Source organism: Phaethon aethereus, assembly GCF_964289735.1.
Source record: "Phaethon aethereus genome assembly, chromosome: 7".
In the NCBI taxonomy this organism is placed as follows: Eukaryota; Metazoa; Chordata; class Aves; order Phaethontiformes; family Phaethontidae; genus Phaethon; species Phaethon aethereus.
Genome location: NC_138583.1, coordinates 26725757 through 26745819, shown reverse-complemented (window position 1 = coordinate 26745819; position 20063 = coordinate 26725757). Strand labels below are relative to the sequence as shown.

The 20063-nt window shown below is 43.8% G+C and overlaps 1 protein-coding gene across 1 annotated transcript in view; it reads left to right on the top strand.

The window, feature by feature from the left end:
* Positions 1 to 12378: 12378 nt before the first annotated feature.
* SLF2 (SMC5-SMC6 complex localization factor 2) overlaps positions 12379 to 20063 on the top strand; it is a gene marked incomplete at its 3' end in the record, with an annotated part of 28113 nt that continues 20428 nt past the window's right edge. Inside the window, exons 1-4 of the mRNA XM_082002157.1 lie at positions 12379 to 12795; positions 17056 to 17099; positions 17549 to 18261; positions 19305 to 19371. Coding sequence (XP_081858283.1) covers positions 12692 to 12795; positions 17056 to 17099; positions 17549 to 18261; positions 19305 to 19371 — 928 coding nt within the window. The 5' untranslated portion in view covers positions 12379 to 12691. The remainder of the gene's footprint in view (positions 12796 to 17055; positions 17100 to 17548; positions 18262 to 19304; positions 19372 to 20063) is intronic.

Sequence of the window (20063 nt, the reverse complement as noted above, 5' to 3'; positions counted from 1 at the left end):
GGAAGATGGGGATGGAGAGCACAATAACCCACGCATAATCCAGGAGGAAGCAGTTAAGGACCTGTTAAGCCACCTGGACACCTACAAGTCTATGGGACCTGATGGAATCCACCCAAGAGTACTGAGAGAGCTGATGGAGGAGCTTGCCAAACCACTCTCCATCATTTTTCAGCAGTCCTGGTTAACAGGGGAGGTCCCAGAAGACTGGAGGCTTGCCACTGTGACACCCATCTACAAGAAAGGCTGGAAGGAGGATCCTGGGAACTACAGGCCTGTCAGCCTGACCTCCGTGCCGGGGAAGATCATGGAGCACTTCGTCTTGGGAGTGCTCACAGGGCACGTGCAGGACAACCAAGGGATCAGGCCCAGCCAGCATGGGTTCATGAAAGGCAGGTCCTGCTTGACCAACCTGATTTCCTTCTATGACCAGGTGACCCACCTAGTGGATGAGGGAAAGGCTGTGGACATTGTCTACCTGGACTTTAGTAAAGCCTTTGACAGCGTCTCCCACAGCATTCTCCTGGAGAAACTGGCAGCTCGTGGCTTAGACAGGTGTACTCTTCGCTGAGTAAAGAACTGGCTGGGTGGCCAAGTCCAGAGAGTTGTGGTGAATTGCGTTAAATCCAGCTGGTGGCCGATCACAAGTGGTGTTCCCCAGGGCTCAGTTCTGAGGCCCGTCTTATTCAATATCTTTATTGATGATCTGGATGAGGGGATCAAGTGCTCCCTCAGTAAGTTTGCAGATGACACCAAGTTGGGCGGGAGTGTTGATCTGCTGGAGGGTAGGAGGGCTCTGCAGAGGGACCTGGACAGGCTGGATCGATGGGCAGAGGACAACTGTATGAGGTTTAATAAGGCCAAGTGCTGGGTCCTGCACTTCGGCCACAACAACCCCATGCAATGCTACAGGCTTGGGGAGGAGTGGCTGGAGAGCTGCCCGGCAGAAAGGGACCTGGGGGTGCTGGTTGGCAGCCAGCTGAACATGAGCCGGCAGTGTGCCCAGGTGGCCAAGGCGGCCAACAGCATCCTGGCCTGTATGAGAAATAGCGTGGCCAGCAGGAGCAGGGAAGTGATCGTGCCCCTGTACTCGGCACTGGTGAGGCCGCACTGAACTGTGTTCAGTTTTGGGCCCCTCACTACAAGAAGGATGCTGAGGTGCTGGAGCGTGTCCAGAGAAGGGCAACGAAGGTGGTGAGGGGTCTGGAGCACAAGTCTTATGAGGAGCGGCTGAGGGAACTGGGGTTGTTTAGTCTGGAGAAGAGGAGGCTGAGGGTGAGACCTTATCGCTCTCTACAACTACCTGAAAGGGGGTTCTGGCGATGAGGGTGTTGGTCTCTTCTCCCAAGTAACCAGCGATAGGACAAGAATAAACGGCCTCAAGTTGCGCCAGGGGAGGTTTAGATTGGATATTAGGAAAAATTTCTTCACCGAGAGGGTGGTCAAGCATTGGAACAGGCTGCCCAGGGAGGTGGTGGAGTCGCCATCTCTGGAAGTGTTCAAAAAATGTGTGGATGTGGTGCTTCAGGACGTGGTTTAGGGGACATGGTGGCACTGGATTAATGGTTGGACCTGATGATCTTGAACGTCCTTTCCAACCTTAGTGATTCTGTGATTCTGTGAATTACGAACAATAATTACAACGATAAAGGAAGCGAGGCTTCATTACTTCAGCTACTCAAGGCATACTTGGTTTGTATCAGAGGTTTGGAGCATTTTTTTAGTTTTTATTTTATCACCTACAGAATACCAAATTTCTAGGAGAAAGTGCTAAAAGCAGTTCTGGGCCTATATTCTGTTTCCTAGGTGTCTGTATGGAGGCAGCTGCCTTCATGTTTCTTCCAAATCCTGCCTCTGATAGGTGTCACCTGAGATTTAAGTGTGCATATATTCTTCCACTGTTTGGCTTCTCAATTTAACTTAGTTTTCACCATGCCTGCAGATACTTAATATTTGCAAAAGCAGACTGATTTCCTTGAATGCTGTGTTGCATTTAGCTGCCTGATTACCCTGTGACTTGTTCACTAGGAGTATATTTACACATAATTGCAATGAAGTGTGACTCCAACTAGCATAAGTATACCTGAAACCACCTTCAAACTACCAAGCTCAGAAATCCCTGGCAATGTAGCCCTGCAGAACACAATTTGGCAAGGTATACTTGCCTATTTGAGCATGTACCATGTTTTTTCCCAAATTGCACCAGTTCCTGGCCAGCTGTATCTATACTGTGCTCACTTGTACTTAGGTGAGTTACTAAGGGCTTGTTGCCAGAAAAGAAGGATTTATTAGCTAAAGTTTTACAGGAGCCTGTCCAGTGTCCCGGGGGCATTCAGTGTTTTCATTCAGAGTCCATATAATGGCATTACTACGTTTGCAGAGTATGTTTGTTAAACTGTTGTGAATTTGGGAGGGGCTGGTGAGCACTGGAGTTAACAGTTATCTTGAGAAATAACGTCAGGAATGCAATAAGGAATGGTACAAAGGATTTCGGTGAGCTGAAGGAATGAGCTGCAAGATTTTCAGAGGGAGAGCAACTGTTCAGCAACAGCTCTGCCAGAAAATGATCTGCAGGTTATAGCAAATCACAACTGTATGTGTGTGGGTGAAATCCTAGGTGTACAAGCAGGTATGGGGATAGACAATCTGCTGGTAGATCAGCACTGCTCTGCACGGTGCTGATGGGGCTGCTGTGGGAGTACTGGGTGCAGGTTTGCACTTTGTTCTTCAGGAAAGCTGTGAATCACTCGAGGGAATTCAGAGGAGAACAATTAGTGGTGTGCTGTAGCAATACCTGAACTTTCTTAGGTGGAAATTGTTCTAGCCAACCCTGTATGCGTCCCAGTTTTGTGCGTTTCTAGCAGTGATTTGGCTTTAGATCCATGAAATGCTTATGACTCAGCTGTCTGTGATATGGGCCAGTGTGGGGGAGCTTGCTGGAGTGCTAGACTGGGAGGGTGTGGAAAAACATACAAGACTCTAGGAAGATGAGATGTATGCTGCACTTGCTGTCCTGTTCCTGTAAAAAAAAAAAAAACCCTAATGCAACCAGATTTAATGTGAATCTTTATGAAAGGGGAAGTTTAGTTTAAAGCAAACTGACTTCACTTACTCATTGTCACACATTTCACTCACATTTCCACAGCCACATACTCATGGGCTCCAAGACATGTGTCAAAGCTCATAAGGATCACTCGTGTAACTCAAAGAATGAGACGTTGGCTGTCAAATCCGTGTTCCATCTTTTCGGTTCCCCTTGATCATGCTAGATCTAGTTTTTGAGCTGGTTTGAACCAAGTTTTGGAAGGTCTTTTACTCCTTTAAGAAGTCAAAGTTTTTGCAGTGAATGTTTTTCCCCTTAAGAATTTTGCTTCTTCCTCCATAAGTCTTAGACAAGGTGGCTGCCCATTGTCTTTGTCTTGTTTTGAGTATCCTTATGGCCAGTTTGCCTTCCCATTAGGATAGCAGAAAGCAGTGGCACATGCAAGGTGACGCAACCTCACCGCCATCCTCTTGTTATCGGAGCACAGGTCTCCTGATAAGTTTTTTCTGCTGTGGCCTTATCAGAGCACAGGCTTCATGATGTAAACATCTCATCTGCCAATGTTTCAGTTTGCTGTTGATCGTGTTCTTGGTTGTTGGTACAAGCCACTCTTCTAGCCCTTGCTTGATTAATAGTTTTTGCTGGTGTTTTCCTTCATGGCAACATTAGTATTGCTGCTACAAATCTCTGCATTTCTTTCATGAATGCCAGCCTTCCTGGAACAGGTGGATGGAGGTGGTGTAATCGGATTCGTAGCATTTTGTAGGTGAGAGATGACTCCTAAAACTGGTGTAGGAGGAAGCAGCCCCTTCACAGGCTATTCCACAAAGCTTGCTGCCACCCCGGAATTGGTCATAAAACTGAGAGACTCCATATTAACACAAATGCAAGCAGTAAGTGCTAAGCAGATGTTGGCTTTGTCAATTTGCTAAGTGTCCTTAACTAACCATTCTGCTAGAGTAGTTATGTCTTTTTTTTTTGAAAGTTAGCTAGTATCCCAGGCATATTTGCAATATCAGCAACAGAAATAAATAAATTAAAAAAACGAACAGTTCCTTGTTACCAGCACAGATCTCAACAGCTCAGCTGGTTAACTTGCTGGGCTAACCTCTTTTTCTATTAACTTCTAACTCTTTTCTGCTTTTTTCAAAGTGTTGTGGTTTAACCCCAGATAGCAACTAAGCACCACGCAGCTGCTTGCTCACTCCTACTCCCCCACCCTCCCAGTGGGATGGGGAGGAGAATTGGAAAAAAAAGATAAAACTCATGGGTTGAGATAAAGATAGTTTAATAGGAGAGCAAGGGAAGAGAAAATAATAATAATTATACAACATACAACATGAGTGATGCACAGTGCAATTGCTGACTGAGCCCCATCCCTGAGCAGCAATCCCCCCAGTTTATAAACTGAGCATGTTGTTATACGGTAGGGAATATCCCTTTGGCCAGTTTGGGTCAGCTGTCCTGGCTGTGCCCCCTCCCAGCGTCTTGCGCACCCCCTCGCTGGCAGAGCACAGGAAGCGGAAAAGTCCTTGACTTAGTGTAAGTACTGCTTAGCAACAACTAAAGCATCAGTGTGTTATCAACATTATTCTCATACTAAATCCAAAACACAGCACTATACCAGCTACTAGGAAGAAAATTAACTCTACCACAGCTGAAATCAGGACACAAAGCCTGTTCCTCTCTCACCAAGCCGTGACGATGCCACCCACTAGGCTTTTTCCCCACTTAAGTGACAGTGGTGAAGCCCCCGGCTTCTAGTGAAATGGCTGGTCCTGCAGACTTACCTGGTTACTAAAGAAAAAGTCCTTTAAAAACGATTTGCTAGTACTTGCCACTTTTGATATATGGCCTTCCATTTGTTCACTCAGACGTGGAACTTCATATAAAAATAGTAGTAAGGCAGTGTAGGGGGTTTTCCAGACTGACTGGACATCTTGTTTTTGAAATAAAACAAAGTGGTCACTCACTTTGGGCATCAAATATCCTGTCTCTGCTTACTTCTGATGGAAGCTGTGATTATTCTCCTGTCTCAGCAGGCATTTCCCAATTAATTATTTTTCAGGCTGAGTAGCCCCGACTTCATTAGATCTCTGACTGCAAAAGAAAGATAACATTTAAGGCTGATGCAGGGATTCCCTCAATATTTCCAAAAGAGATTTTAAGAGTTTGGTCACAGCATAACATATGTAAGTGGAAGAAGAGGAGAGAGGTCTGGCAACTTTGATTAGCTGACTGAACTTACCAACCAAAATATCTGTTTCATGTTCTGCTAAAAGCCCTGTGTTCATGTTGTGGCATAAAGACCAGAGGAACGTTGATAAGCTGCCGAAGGAAAACCCTTTTCATTGACTACTAGCAGTGGATCGCCCCTCATCGCTGTATTTTTGTTTGACCTTCGTGTCAAGAGTGATTAATCTTTGCAGAAACAATCAGCGATGAACAGGATGTTTATAAAGAATTTAGCACCACTCTTCTCTAAGAGACAGCCTCCCTAGAAAGGGATCTGCAAGGATGGGAACTAGCTTTGGTGAATGTTAACATGATAGATGATGCCTGCTGAAGAAACCACAGGTAAAGGCCATTTCCATTTTTACTTTAATTTGCTTAAGCTGTAAACCGAGCTATTTCTAGTGCTTGTGACGAGGGAATTCTGTGTATGTGGTTATATGGCTCTTGCCTCTGAAGTTTAAATATTGAGAGTCCTGGTACTGACAACTTTGAAAGGCTTAAATAATTGAAAGATAGTGTATGGGAGAAGTAGAATAGGTGGAACTTAACTGACCTAGATTGATTTGAAGTTTTCCATGAAAATAATTGTGGGGATGGACATGCTTGTCTGGAGAATTGGTGTATGTTAAAGGTGTGAGAAAACTATGTAATGATTAGTAAATGTGTATTAATGTAGTAGAATTGTTACGGTACACAAAGCCAGGAAGGTGGTGTTTTCTGCACAATGTGTCCCCTTGACACATCAGTGCAATGCTGCCAGCTTTTTGTCCAGTCAAAAAAGGGAACTAGTGTGCTAGCTGAGTTCCTGGCTAGAGATGCAAATTCCCTGGATGAAGTAGGCTCTGAAAGAAGAGCAAATACTTCGCAGTCTTGAGATAAGAAAACTCCCCACTGATGAAACTATTACTGCAGTTGAAACTGGTACAATAAATGTTCTCTCCAGATGTTCACCTAAGTGCAGTCTTCTGCTCGGTGAGCTGCGTGTCAGGATATCAGTGTGTGCTTGGTAAAGGAGGTGTAAATTCATTCCTGGAATGCTCGGTAGGGATTTCACTGAGCACCTGACCTGAAAACATCTGAGAATTAGTGGGAAGGGGAGAGGATGTCCAGAAAGATGAGAGAAAGGGAAACTGAGAATGCCAGGAAATGTCTGTATCGGAACTGTACTGTAATTTGTGGCTGTGCTGAAACCACACAGCAAATTGGTGGTGAACGGAACAAAGAGCAGCTGAGGCAGGCACTGCCAGGAGTCTGCAGGTGCCTGGAAAAGAAGTACATCATCTCGACGAGTTGAGAGAGGCTCAGCTCAGACACGTTTGTGTGAGCTGGAGCTGTGCTTCTAGCTATACGCTCAGGTATAGGTTTCAGAGGAAGCCAGCCTAAGCCGAAAGAAAACATCCTTATTCTATTTTGAAGAATGAGTTTTTCTACTTTAAAAAAAACAACCCTGTGTAGCACTCAGCAGTCCCCTTTACATTTGCAGTGCAAGGAGTAATGGCTGCCTATATATGAAAACTTCCATGTGAGCGTGGGTTTTATCCCTTCTACCACCTCCAGCGTTTTTCAGTATCTGTGTTCTCCCAGGAAAAACAAGGAAAAATCTTCCAAACATTTCCTGTCTCTATCCATTCCTTGCTATATACACATGCAAATCCATCACCTGTTTTCTGTTATTTCCTATCTTTCCTCGTATGTGCCATGTGAAATGATATATAAATGGATGCTGAGACAGAGTTGGTCTTTGCTTCCTGTCCCTCCTCCTCTCTGTTATTGTGTGGGTAAACCAAAGCAATGCTGTGAAGAATAGGAACACTCGTTATTATAGCTATTTAGCTTGAAGTAAGGGGAAGTTTGAAGGGAGACTAACAACCAGCTAGGTAACAGAGGTATCTGCAGTCATCAAACATAACCGTGTTGGAGAACACCTGTAGTAATATAGGATAGTGTCATATATGATAGTGTCTGAATACAGCCTGGGATACACATCATGAGCTGCTAGTAGCTAAGCATTAGATATAGCTTGAAAGCATAATTAATGCATGTGTAATGAAAATAATTGATGTTGTGATTTAACCTAGCTAAAACAACCACACAGCCATTTGCTCGCACACCCCCACCCCCTGCAGTGGGATGGGGGTGAGAATTGAGGGGGAAGAAAGGTAGAACTCATGGGATGAGATAAAGACAGTTTAATAGGACAGAAAAGGAAGAGAATAATAATAATAATGACATAAAAATATACAACACAAGTGGGGCACAGTTGCTCACCACCCACTGGCCAATGCCCAGTTTGTTCCTGAGCCACAGCACCTCCCCAGCCAACTCTCCCAGTTTATATACTGAGCATGATGCCATACGGTATGGAATATCCCCCTGGGCAGCCAGGGTCAGCTGTCCTGGCTGTGCCCCCTCCCAGCTTCCCGGGCACCCCCCGCCTGCTCGCTGGCAGGGCAGCATGAGAAGCTGAACAGTCCTTGACTGCTCAGCAACAAGTGAAAGCATCAGTACATTATCAACAGTATTTTTACCCCAAATCCAGAACACAGCACTATACCAGCCATCAGGAAGAAAATTAACTCTATCCCAGCTGAAACCAAAACAGATGGAAAAATGCATGGTAAAAGATAATCGCAAGCAGGAAAATGCATCATGCAATGTACAAGAAATTATTTAAATTTCTGTAAAGAAGAATGATGGATGCAACTCCTCGGGTTTGGGGTGCTGGGGTGTTGAGCTCCCCCCAAAGCACATCGTTATACAGCCAACACACAATGTAGTGGTTTCTGCTACTGAAATAAAGGGAACGCGTGACTGGAGTGGTGGCACACTGAGCTTTGTGGCTGGGCAGTGCTGGGTGAGCAATGTTCTGGAAGGTTCATGTTTGGAGACAGATTTGGGAGCCTGTGCTGCACATTGTGACCAACAGTCTTCATAGTGGCTGAGGGGAAAGAGCTGCCTGTACTCCTATGGTCGTCTTGGATATCGTCATAAGTCTTCTCCCCTGTCTTTGCCCTTACCTGTCACTCCCTGTGGTTCCTTAGAGAAATGTTCCGTTTGCAGCCTCACTGCTTGCGTCTGCTTCTGTTCTTGCATTTAACGCTCTAGGAGACTTTCACAGTCCTCTGCCACTTCAGAGAACTATCTTCCCTCTTCACTCTGATTCCCTTGAGGTAGCACAAGACCACTGATTTTTGAATGACTTACCCTTTGCTGTGCCTTTGGTGAGGTCAAGCATATTAAAACAAGGTGGAAATGAACAGACATGTTAATGAGCGAGGAGGGCCCTTGAATTTCAAAGAATGCAGTTAGGGTAAGTATTTCAAAGCTTGAAACAGTCAAAACAAGTGGATGCAGGTACATAGTTTAAGATGGCCATCCATGTGCAATGCCCTGCATGTCATATGCTACGTGACTTCGCAACCTGCAGCACCTCCTCCTTCATTTAGATCAGGGCTGCAAATCACGCCCTGGAGCCCTGTATGCTTCTCACAAATTGTTTGAAGAGGAAGTTTGAGTTAATGGTTGAACACAGGTTGCAGCCTCTTCTGACTGGTGAGGGTGGCCCTGTGGCTGTGAATGTCTGATGGCCCATATACCTACACATACTTCTCCGTGAGGGATCTGCTGGCTCTCTGCGCATCAGCCATGCATGGCCACTCTGGTTGCTCCTTTGCAACAATGCAGAAGAGCCTAACACAGGTGGTGGTTGCGGTTGTTGGGAGGGATGGAAGCTGGAGCGTGTCTAAAAAGGTCTCTCTTCTGCCAGAGGAGCAGGTGTCTCCACAGAACCCCTTGGGTGAGGGATCTGCAGATGGAAGGAACAGCCTTCTTCCTTTTCTACAAATAAATTGGAGGTATTAACTATCTCTGTGGCTTCTGAAATTGAAAGCAAACAAAAACTGTTCAGGACTGATGTGTTGGTTTTGTTTGGTTCTGGTTTTTTTACAGTATGATTTCAGCTACCACTCGAAGACTTCAGAAATACTTTGTTTCTAGTGTTAAAGCACAGTAATTCTGTGGTGACGGGTGGCTGTCTAGAAGAAAGGCTGAAAGTGCTGATGTATTTAAATGAAAATTGGACAACCCTGAAGTCCAACTATGCTTTCAAAAGCCTAAAGGCAATTTCTTCACAGTCTAGAAACGGTGCTTTGATTTCGCCTCCTTTGTTTCTTTGACAAAAGCATATGTGCCTTTTCAGATTCGGGGCTTTTAACTCTATTTAGAACATTTACATTAAAATATTATAATAAAGATCACGTGGTTGTGACTAATAAGTTTCAGACGTTAATGGACTGTGGCTACATCATAGATCTTCATCATGATGTAGCTGCGCTGTGGGCAACCCATTTCCCTGTGGATGCTGCTTAAAACCTCTGCACTCTGGGATACTTCCTGCTTTTGCTTGAAAATAAAAGTATGAGTCATTCTGGACGGCGGTTAAGGAACACATGAAATAAATAGCAAAGAATGACTTGCATAATACCCCCAGTATAATTCCAGATCTACTTGTAAAACCTTATCAAGCTTCCCAGACTTGTACTTTTTCGAAGTTTCTTGTTATCTGTGGGTATTCAGACCGCGTGATGGAAAGGACTAATAGAAACGAAAATCAATAGCACGGGATTGGGCAGGAGGCAAATGATTTTTCCATCTTCTTCAAAACAAGGCATGAGGTAAGTGTCTCCTAACTTTTGCTTAATTTGGAGGAAGGGAATTGTTAGCACTGAAATGCTCCCAAATTGTCAGGGAAAGTAAGATTTCCCTCTTTACTGGGAATAATTAGTATCTATAGTGATAAGAGTTATTCTAACTAAAGTTTAAAAAGTAGTTTGGGTATTATGATTACATACTGATAGCTATACTTGTGTGCCAAATGAGTGTTGTTGCTATTTATTTATTTGAGATTAAGGCATGCTGTAGGGCATGTATTAGTTTAAACAGCATGTGTATATGTACAACTCTCCTGTTTGGTGGGGAAAAAAAACCCCAAACAAATAAGCCAATACCATTACAGATGTTGCACCTTCTTCTTACTTCCTGCACTGTCCTCAGTGCCACAATATCCTACCTTCTGTAGTGACTATTTCAGACACTTGCTGTAAGCAGGTTATTATAAGCCAAGGTATTACTTGGGTAATTACTGGTTTTTGTGCCCTTGCTGTCTGCTCCTTATGAGAAACAGCTTCACCTTGCCATCACCAGTGCTGGAACTGGACTTTGTGCTGAAGCTCTTCGGTGTCTCCACAATTCCTGCAAACTTACCAAGGCATTCTGTATCTGACTTTCTTGTGGCCTTTTGTAACTGTTTACATCTCCAGGTCATGTAACTGTAAAAATGCCTCTAGGTCTATTGCAATTTTGCAGGGTTAAAGTATGAAACTGAAAGGTGAAGCAAAATGTTTATATATTGTACCTCAATTTTGTCTGCTCCTTCAATGTGACATAAGAATATTTCTGGCATTGCCTGCTAACACTGGGCGTGAAACTTCGCTTTAACACTTTATCAGACAGTAATTCAAATACACAGTGTTGTCTTTTGAAGCAAATCTGTATGACAACAAGCCCAACAACTGCTGTTCAAGGAAGTTAGGCCAAACATAAACATGGATTGATTGTACTGTTGTGTGTGGTGGGTCTTGAAGTGTGTTGTCAAACAGTGGCATCCCCTCCTGGTAGGTTTCTTACAAACCTAATAGAGATGGTCCCTGGGGCAGAGAGCTTGTAGCTGCAGGCAACATGTGTTGGATGGGTTAAAGCAAGGCACGAGCAAGGTACACAATGTGATGGCAGCCGGTGTTTTACTGTTCTGAGGATGGGTTTAAGACACCACAAATTTCATGGATGAAAGCCTTTGAAAAACAGACTGTGAGGGATGGGGCAGGATGGGAGGGAGAGGGTCGAAGTGTGTAGTACATGGCAGACTGAGACACTTCAGATGCTCAAAACCCAGTTTCCTCTTTTGATTGTGCTTTCAGTTTTTGCATTACTGTTACTTCTGCTTTGCAGAATTTCCTCCCTAGGCCAACCCACCTCAGGTAGGGTGCGGAAAGGAGCGATCCATCTGATGTCTCTTTCCATTTGAGTGAATTGTCTCCTGGTGTTTCCTGATCCAAGAAAAACTTTAGGAAGAGAGTGGCCTTGGACTTCTACACTCTTAGACAAAGTGCTAAAATAAACAAAACCAAAACAGATTTCACCATAGACTGCCCCAGATAACCTTCAGGGCACTGTTTGATTGAGGAAGCTTTGTTCATGTTATCTTTTCATTTCTGCAGACCAAGGGCAGAGATTAGCTTCTATCTGTGCAGTGCCTGCTTTTAACTCTTAGAGCTACTACTGTGGAGATGTTTCGATACCGTTAATTTTTATAGACTAATTAGGTAAACTTGTGCCAAGCACTACACATGGCAGTACTAGGTCTGTCCAAGCTTGAAAATCTGGTTCTTCAGGTTATCTAGTCTGGGTTTATTGACCCCGGGCCAAATCGCTTGAAGCGTGGTAGTGCAGCACATAGGGCCATCACACAAACGGTGAATTTTAAGGGGAGGGGGTAAAGTAAGGCATGGAGTGCAGCTCGGCTGGCAGGCTGTGACTGGGAAGGCACAGGTCTGCATGCTGTTTTGGTGGTCATGCGTGCGATTTCAGGCCAGTTACTCCCTTCCCAACTTTTTAGCCTCGTAACACCTGTAACTTTGTCAGGCAGCTATGGAAGTGGATGTGCAGCCTGGATTTTCTCACCGATGCAGCACACGCCCCGGGGCCTGCAGCTCCCTGGCTGTCCCTGGCCACTTTCCTCACGGGACACTTCTGCTTGTAGAGGAACACCCCACACACCCCCCGCCCCGGAAGCGTGCCCCAGGCCGAAGGCGCCCTCCGGGAGGGGAGAGGGGCCTCCGGCGGGCAGGAGGGTGCCAGTGGCAAAGGGGTCCGGAACGGAGCCGCGGTGGGGCCGCCGAGACGTGCCCCTGACGGGGGAGGAAGACGGAGCCTGGCGGTGCCTGGCGCTCGCGCCGGGGTGCGGGCCCCCCCCGCCTCCCTGACCAATCAAGAGAGCGGGAAAGCTCGGGGGGGTGGGGGGGGAGTGAGTGGCACGAGACCAAGGCGCCAAACAGCCTTTCCTCCCTCGGCCGCGGAAGGACGCTCCCATCTCCCGCTCTCTTCGCAGCCAATCACAACTGCGATCCGACTCCCCATCCCGCCCCTGGCGGCAACGAACCAACGGGAAAAACTACTCCTTCAGCCGCCCAGCCAATCAGCGACTGAGCCTAAAAAAAAAAAAAAAAACCCACTATCCGCGTCGACTCCCGCCCGCAGGCCGCGGAGGTGAGGGTCGCTCCGTCCGGCGGCCTTTGCTATGGTGCCGGGAGCCGCCGGTCTCCCCGTTCCCTTCGAGGGGTCAGCCGGGCAACTCGCACCATGACCCGACCGCTCGGCGTGGGCGTGCCGTCGTCGGGCCCGCCCGTCACTCGACGCCATTTTACGCCGGCGGCCGCGGCCAGAGAAACGGCCCAAGACTTCAGGTACCGGCGGGGAGCGGCTGAGGTGCGGACGGGGGTGTTGGAGGTGGCCGCGGCCGCCGCCAAGCATCGTGTCCGCCCCGCAGGGCGCTTCTCGGCTCCCGGCTTGCACCGCGCCTCCCGGCCGGCGGGGCGCTCCCAGCGTGCACTGCGCCTCCGGCAGGGGGCGCCTACGGCGGGCGGCTCCCGGCGTGCACTGCGCCGGGCGCGGGTAGAGGGGATGGCGCCACGGCTGGAGGACGAGGTCGCTCAGAGGGTGGTCGGCGGCTGCCGGAGCCTCGCGATGCTGATCCTAACGCTAGCCTTTCGGTCTCGGCCAAGCTTGGCACATGGGGGGTGCTAGACCGTCAGGGATCACGGCGGTGTGCCAGCCGTGAGGGGCAGCTGGTGCCCTCCTTGTCCGTACTCGCACCACTGGGAGTTCCAGCACTGAGGCGCCGGCCCTTGTTTTCATGTGGTGCTGATTGTTGCTCAAGGTGTAAAGGGGTCCGATTTCCAGGCAGCCTGACAGAATACTAAGAAACTGGGGGGGGAAAAAAAAAAGTCTGGCTAAGCACTGACTAGCATTTCCAGTCCGTCATTCAAAGTACGTGAGTTTTCCCACATGTACCCATGTCATATGTATCCCATATATCATCCCATCTGATGTCTCGGTGTTAGCAGGTCTACCTGTAGAGCTAGGTAGGCTTAAGCAGTTCGGCTCTAAAGAGAGAACATGAGTTGTCATTCATTCAGCTTTCAAGCCTGTTCCAGCTGTGAACTGTACTGCTAAGGGTGCTGGAGGACAGGGTCTCCAATGAAGGTAGTTGCTATCAGTGGCAATTTTTAGACACGATGAACCTGTCTACCAACTAGAAGTCCAAATTCTGCCAAAGACTTGATGAGTTTTTGCAGAGGCTGCTGAGTTAAGTTTTGTTTCTTGCAGTCTGAGGCAATTCATAGTTTTCTTATGCTATTAGCAGCACCTTATTTTGTTAATTTCTGCTGATCCTCTTTTTTTGATAGCTCTGATGTCTGGAGGAAAGGGAGATGGTAAAAGTTCAGTTTCTCTTCCATCCTGCTTCTTGCACAAGAAAGTGAAACTACTCTGTGTTTTGCTTTTGCTGCGGTCATCTAAAAGACTGTTTTGAGGTTTTCTGTGCAAGTTTCTTTTCTGTTTTTATTTCTACAGTGCTTTTCAAGATGCCCCATTTTATTGAAGATGTAGTTACATTTTGTAGTTTATTCCTATGTTGAGTGGCTTTGTTTTCTCTGAGCTATTGCTAGTATTTCCAGATTTTAAAACTACAGTTTTTGTCCAGTCAGAGATAACCACTGCTATGGCTGTAAACACTAATTACATTTAAAGAATACTCAGGGGGTTGTCTTTTTAAACAAATGAAAGAATTTCCTGCCTTCCTCTTTCACGCAGGTTGTGCCTTTAATTTTGAAAGACCTGAAAGGTCTGTTAGGTGCATCTCCTGGATATGTAGCTTTTTTCTTTGCCAAGTGAGATCATGTATTTATGAGTTTTGGCTTTTCTACTCTGGCTTTTTTAGTGGTCTCCCTAGTGTCTCAGTTCAGATGAGAATTCACAGAAAATGGTGGAATAACTTTTAGTGGGGATAAATATGTTTTGCTGAATTCATACATTTTGCTGAAAAGCATTAACCAGAGTGATATAGTTGTTGGTAAAGATACATTACACAACTGTGACTTTCATGTCAGGCAATAAAGAGTGAAAAACAGTAATTATCATTGTTTTATCAGTTCTTCATTCAGTATTAAAAGGATATTTGACCTCTTATTGAAACAATAGCGGAAATCCTCCTGTGAATAGTCTGTGAACAGTTATGGTCCTGTTCACATAGAAAATCACATGTTCTTTTTGTGTTTCCATGTATATGAAAAGCAGGTTGGAAAGCCCGTTACTTGCTCATGTTCTTCCTTATACTACATCACGTACTTTCTCTTTTTTTCACCCTTTGCTTTTGTTTGAAGATTCTAGTACACTTCGTTGTCTGAGATACAGTACAGCACTTGAGAAATTATTATTCTGTTTTAGCTGGACAGTTCCTATCCCTTGTTCTTCCAAAAAGTAGAAGATATCAGTGGATGAGCACTTTAAAACAAATAGGCTAAGACAAATCACTCTCCACTCAAGTTAAACTTTTATCCCAGGGAAAAAAAGGCCTTTTTTTTCTTTTAGTGGTAGTGCCTCCAGTCTCTCAGTTATGTTGTACAAGGCTTTGTATAATTATGGCACAAACATTAATTTTGTTACAAAGCTATTGCACTTAGAATAAAAGACAGCAAAAGGATACAGCAATAAGGTGGTGGATGTGGGAGGGAGATAAGCAGTCATTTGAAATCAGTGACTGCAGAAAGAAGGAAGATAGCAGAAGGCTTTGGTTGGGATGACTTTGCAGCTGCAAAGAGCAGTCACAAATAAACATTGGGAGTGTCCTGAGGAATGCAAGGTGGAGAGAGCCTTGCTGTGAGAAGGTGAGGTCAGAGTGGGAGGTGGCCTAAGGCACAAAGACAAATCACTCAGCAACACCAGTAACAGCGAGTGTTAAAACCTGCAGTTTAGCCTTTTGATTCTTCTGCTGAACTGAAATTTGGGGATCCTGTTGCTTCAGCACGTGGGAAGAATGGGTGTGTTTTGGCCTACGTCAAATTAAGCTGGGACAGATTGGAGGCAAGTAGTCTTTGACAAGTAGTTTTTCTGCTCTCTTTCGTAAGCCAAAAAGACAGTTTTATGCACTCACATATTCTGATTATAGGTGACTTTTCATTGAGTTACAGTAGTCTCAAACACACTGCTTGCCAATAGTCTGATTAAAGAAGTATCAATGCATTATAAACAGGTTTTTTTATTTGTGTAGGTGCTAAAAATGCAGATGCTGTCTTAGAAAATGCAAAAGTGAAAGTAACAAGCTTACAGAAAGATTAAAAATGAAATCCAAGATTAGTTTGAACAAGTGAGTAGTGGGTTTTTCTTGCCTGAGCTTCAGAAATGGTTATTGAGTCTATGAAAGCAGAGTCATGTATGGATTCTTGATTATGTTAGCTTAGTATCTGGAATAAATAAGTTTTGCCTTTGTAATCACTGTTAGACAGTAACTATATAGCTTTGTTTTGGAAGGCACAGAAAGATTGTGAAAGATGGAAGAAGGTCTTAAACAAATCTGTATTATTCTTGCTTTCTCACACCAATATATTGTTGGAACTTGAAGAGAAACTTCTGAAACAGCCATAAGTATAGTTGTTATTAAATTTCCTCGATATGTGGGAGAAGATGAAGATAGCAAGTTCATAGCTCTTAATGTATTTTAATGTTCAAATTGTACGTTACTTGGACAATCTGCCCATTTTTAGAAGTGACATCATCTCACAGAGAATGCCTTGGTGTTCTCTTGTGCCACTTATTCTTGCCAGAGAAAATACCTCTGATTAAAAGCTATTATCTTGTTGTGTATATGTAAAAAATAAGATGGTTGTTGACTGCTGTTGCTGTTGGAGGCCAGAAGATGCCCGTAATGTATGCTGGGAGGGAGGCCCCTGACACATGTATTTTGGTAAGGGGCAGTGCTGGTTCAAGTTCCTGCTGAGAAGTCTGGTAGTAGTGCAGATAGGAGTTTGCATCCCAGGCTGGCACTAGATGTGTGGAAAAAATCAACAAACTGTGGTGCACAAAGGGTTTTGGACAACAAGAAGAAAATTACAGGATTAGTTGAATTTTACAACTTGCTGATAGAACTTTGTGGTTAGGCTTGATTGCAACTAATAATGCATTGAAGAGAGCTTGGTCACTGATAGTATTAATAAGGCCAGCTGCTTACCACGATAACACCTTTAAAAAAATTTTAAAATTACAGTAGGAGTGACCAGCTCAAAGTGTTGACAGTGGAGATAGGGAGGTTGTTAACACCATCACATAAGATACCAATGAGGTCTCATCTAGAATACTGGATACAGGTGAGGTCAGTCCCATTTAAGAAAGCTTAGTTTAAGCTGGAAGGGTGGTTAAGACTTGCTAGGATGATAAGGGAAATGGTTTGAGGGAGGCAACTGGCAGGTTGGTTTCATTACCCAAGCAGAGTGACAGCTAGAAGGCAATGAGGATGGTGCTGCTTTCTCTGATCTATCAGAAATAAGAGCTGCTGGCATTAAAAAAAAATTCTGTAGAAATAAATGTCAGCATTTTAATTTTATCAATATTCACTGTATGGGCATTTAGGTATTGTTCTTTTAAAAACAAAAGTTGTGTTTTCTCTTCAGAAACCAGACCATTACAGAGTTCTTCAAACCAGTTTTAAACCAAGGTAAATATGTGGGTTTTAAATGGGGGATAATTATATGACTTTTAATTACGTAAGTGTGCAGAAGTGTAGTCCAATCCTGTTCCAGATTGGAGCAACAGTATAAGTGTAGCTTACCAAATATGTCCAAATGTGCACATTTAAAGTTTTTTCTAATAGTGTAACTGAAAACGTTAATTTGCTATTAAAATTAATTTATTTAAATAGTGATGTAATTATTATTTCATGTTATTGTCTCACACTTCAGCTAGATTGTTTATAACAACTGAAGCTGTGACACACATCATGCAGTTCTTTGATACGAAATAAATCGCATGGCACTAGCAAAACTAAACGAATAAGTAAATTAATTTTGGATTGCGTGTAAGAGATAAAATATAATGTAATACAGTCCAATAGGATTTTTTTTTCCAATGTTATGAATAATTTGTCTTTTTTCTTTTCTCACTTAGACCCTGGCCGTAAAGACAGAACTGTGTTGTGTTCACCAGACAGAGGAAATGTAAAAGATGCAGGAATTGGACTGTCAGTTTTATGTACTGAACATTTTGAAAAGAAAGTATCTTCTCCAAAGGAGGTCAGAAGAAAAAAGATGCCAGACCAAACACCAAATACAAGTCCTTTGGTAGATGCCTTTCGGAGAGGAGTTAAAGAGAAAAAAGATAGTATAAACATTTTAGAGAATGGCAGAGCATGCAAGGCACTGGGTTCATTGTACCCAAAAGTTGTAATTCAAAAACTCCTTATTACCGCAGGGTCTCGCAGCTGTTTCTCTGCCAAAAAGGATAAAACTGTCAAGTCAGAACAGGGAAGAAATGAGAAGTGTCTGGGTGTAACAAGAGCACCATTGTCTTGTGGAAATAGTTGGGAACAGAAAACTGACTGTATGGATCTAGAAGACACTAGTTCAGACTCTGACAAATGGGTTTCATCACCAGACACCGATAGTCAAAAAGTCTGTGTTAGAAACAATGGCACTTCAAACAACACATCTCTGTGCCAAAACCCAGGTCTTCCCATGAAATTGCCCTGTGCTTCATCTGACCCTGAATTTAGATTGTCACTGGAAGCTCTCTGCAGAGAAAGGAAGCGGAAGAAACATAGAATGAAAGAATCTAAGCCACATCCTGTAAAGCCATTCTCAGGAACAAGTGTATCACATCAGGTGTGTTTAAAAGGGTCATTAAATGTGGAAATCAGTGACCCATTGTGCATGTGATTTTTTTTTAACATTATTGTTGTTGTTGTTGTTATTATTATTATTATTTTATTTTTCAGTGTAGAGTGAGATATTATTTGTGCTGCCTTCTTCAGATGAAACAAAAGTTTATGTTCTTTTGCTATTCCTTTGTAAATTTTAGGTCATGCTTGGGTAAGCGGGTTTGTAACTATTTAACACGAAATGAGAAATCCTGGTTTAAAAGCTGGGGAGATAGATACAAGCATGGAAATGCAATGGAAATTGTAACTTTAAATTGTATTTTGTAGAAAAAAATGTCTTTTATCTTAAATGTCTTATAACAGTGTGTTTTCTTAGCGTAGGGAACAGCCTGACAAATTTCTGCTAGTTAGAAGTTGCAGTTAATAGCAGTTCAGATTTATGCACTTAAACCACAGTATTTAGATAAGAGGTGGGAGTGGTCCTGTTAAGTATGTAGTACTTCATAACAGGTTGAATTATATTCACTTTTTACCAAGAAAACCCTTTAAAAGGTTGCTGGTTACTTGCAAGGAAGATCATTATGTGTGCCTCCATAATGTGCTACGAATGGAACAAAGAATGTTTCCTTTTCTCCTTAGCACCCCTCCCTCTGTATTTGCTTGTCTGTGCTTTCTGACATTTTGTTATTTAAGTTCCTAATGACTTGTTTGAGGTAAGCCAGCTGGGCTATGTTGCCATATAGCCCAGGGACGCAAGTGGCTAATGGCCTTAAAAGCAGAGAGATTTGGAACTGGAGGCCACTCTGAAGAAAAGATACAAAATTTCAGTTGTGGAGAGTCCTTTTGTTGAGATCTTTGCAGCTGTTTGTCTGTTTTAAAGTTTGTCTTTTAAACTGTTTTAAATTTGTCTTGAAATGAAGTATATTATCATATTTGGAGGGGGGAGAACTAAGTCTGTGCTGGATTCATCGCTTGGCTCAAGACGTCGACATCCTGGTTTTAAAAGTATGCAATTAACTTTTTTATTTTCTCTGTCTTTATTTTTAGGGAAATGGATGTCCTTTAAGAAAAATACCACATTCTGGTTCAAGGGAGACTGCCTTAGGCAGAAGCAGTGCTAATAACATGGAATTAAGCAAGCAAACAGGTTCATCACTTAAGTGTCTCTTTTTAATGGCTTTTTTTTCTTGAAGTTATGTTTTCCTGTTTTCTCCCCCCAAAAAAATACGGCTGTATAGTCAAGGTTATTTCTAATATATGGAAAGCTTGAAGAGGTTTAAAAGTAATTTGGGATTTTAGTGAAAAACAGATTGTTTATAACTTAATTAGAAGTCATGATATTTCTTTGTCTTAAGACCTTAATCCCTGATTATTTTTATGGTTTCTCTTGCATTTTGGAAAATCCACATTCACAGTGGTGGTCAACAAATTTTGCCTTTCAGCTTAATCCAAAAGGAACGCTAAAGTTTAGTTGGTATTCTTGTTGCTTTTTGTCCTTTTTAATCACATAATTTTGTTCTACAGTAGGTAGAACTGAATATAAAAAGATCATGAGAATAGAAGCTTGAGCTAGGTGAGCAGGGTGATTTTTTTAAAAAAAAAAAAAAGAGGAGGTGGGGGAAACGGAAAACAAGGTCAGTATTCCCATGTTGTGGGTCCATGGCTCTGTAAACCTATCAGACTCTCTGCTGCCATGCTTCCCTTTCCGCCTATACTCGCACTGGGACTTGGCCAGCGGTGCGAGGAGCTTATCTGGCTGAAAACTGGGGTGGGATGTGAGGGAAATTCCCAGCCCACATCAGCTCC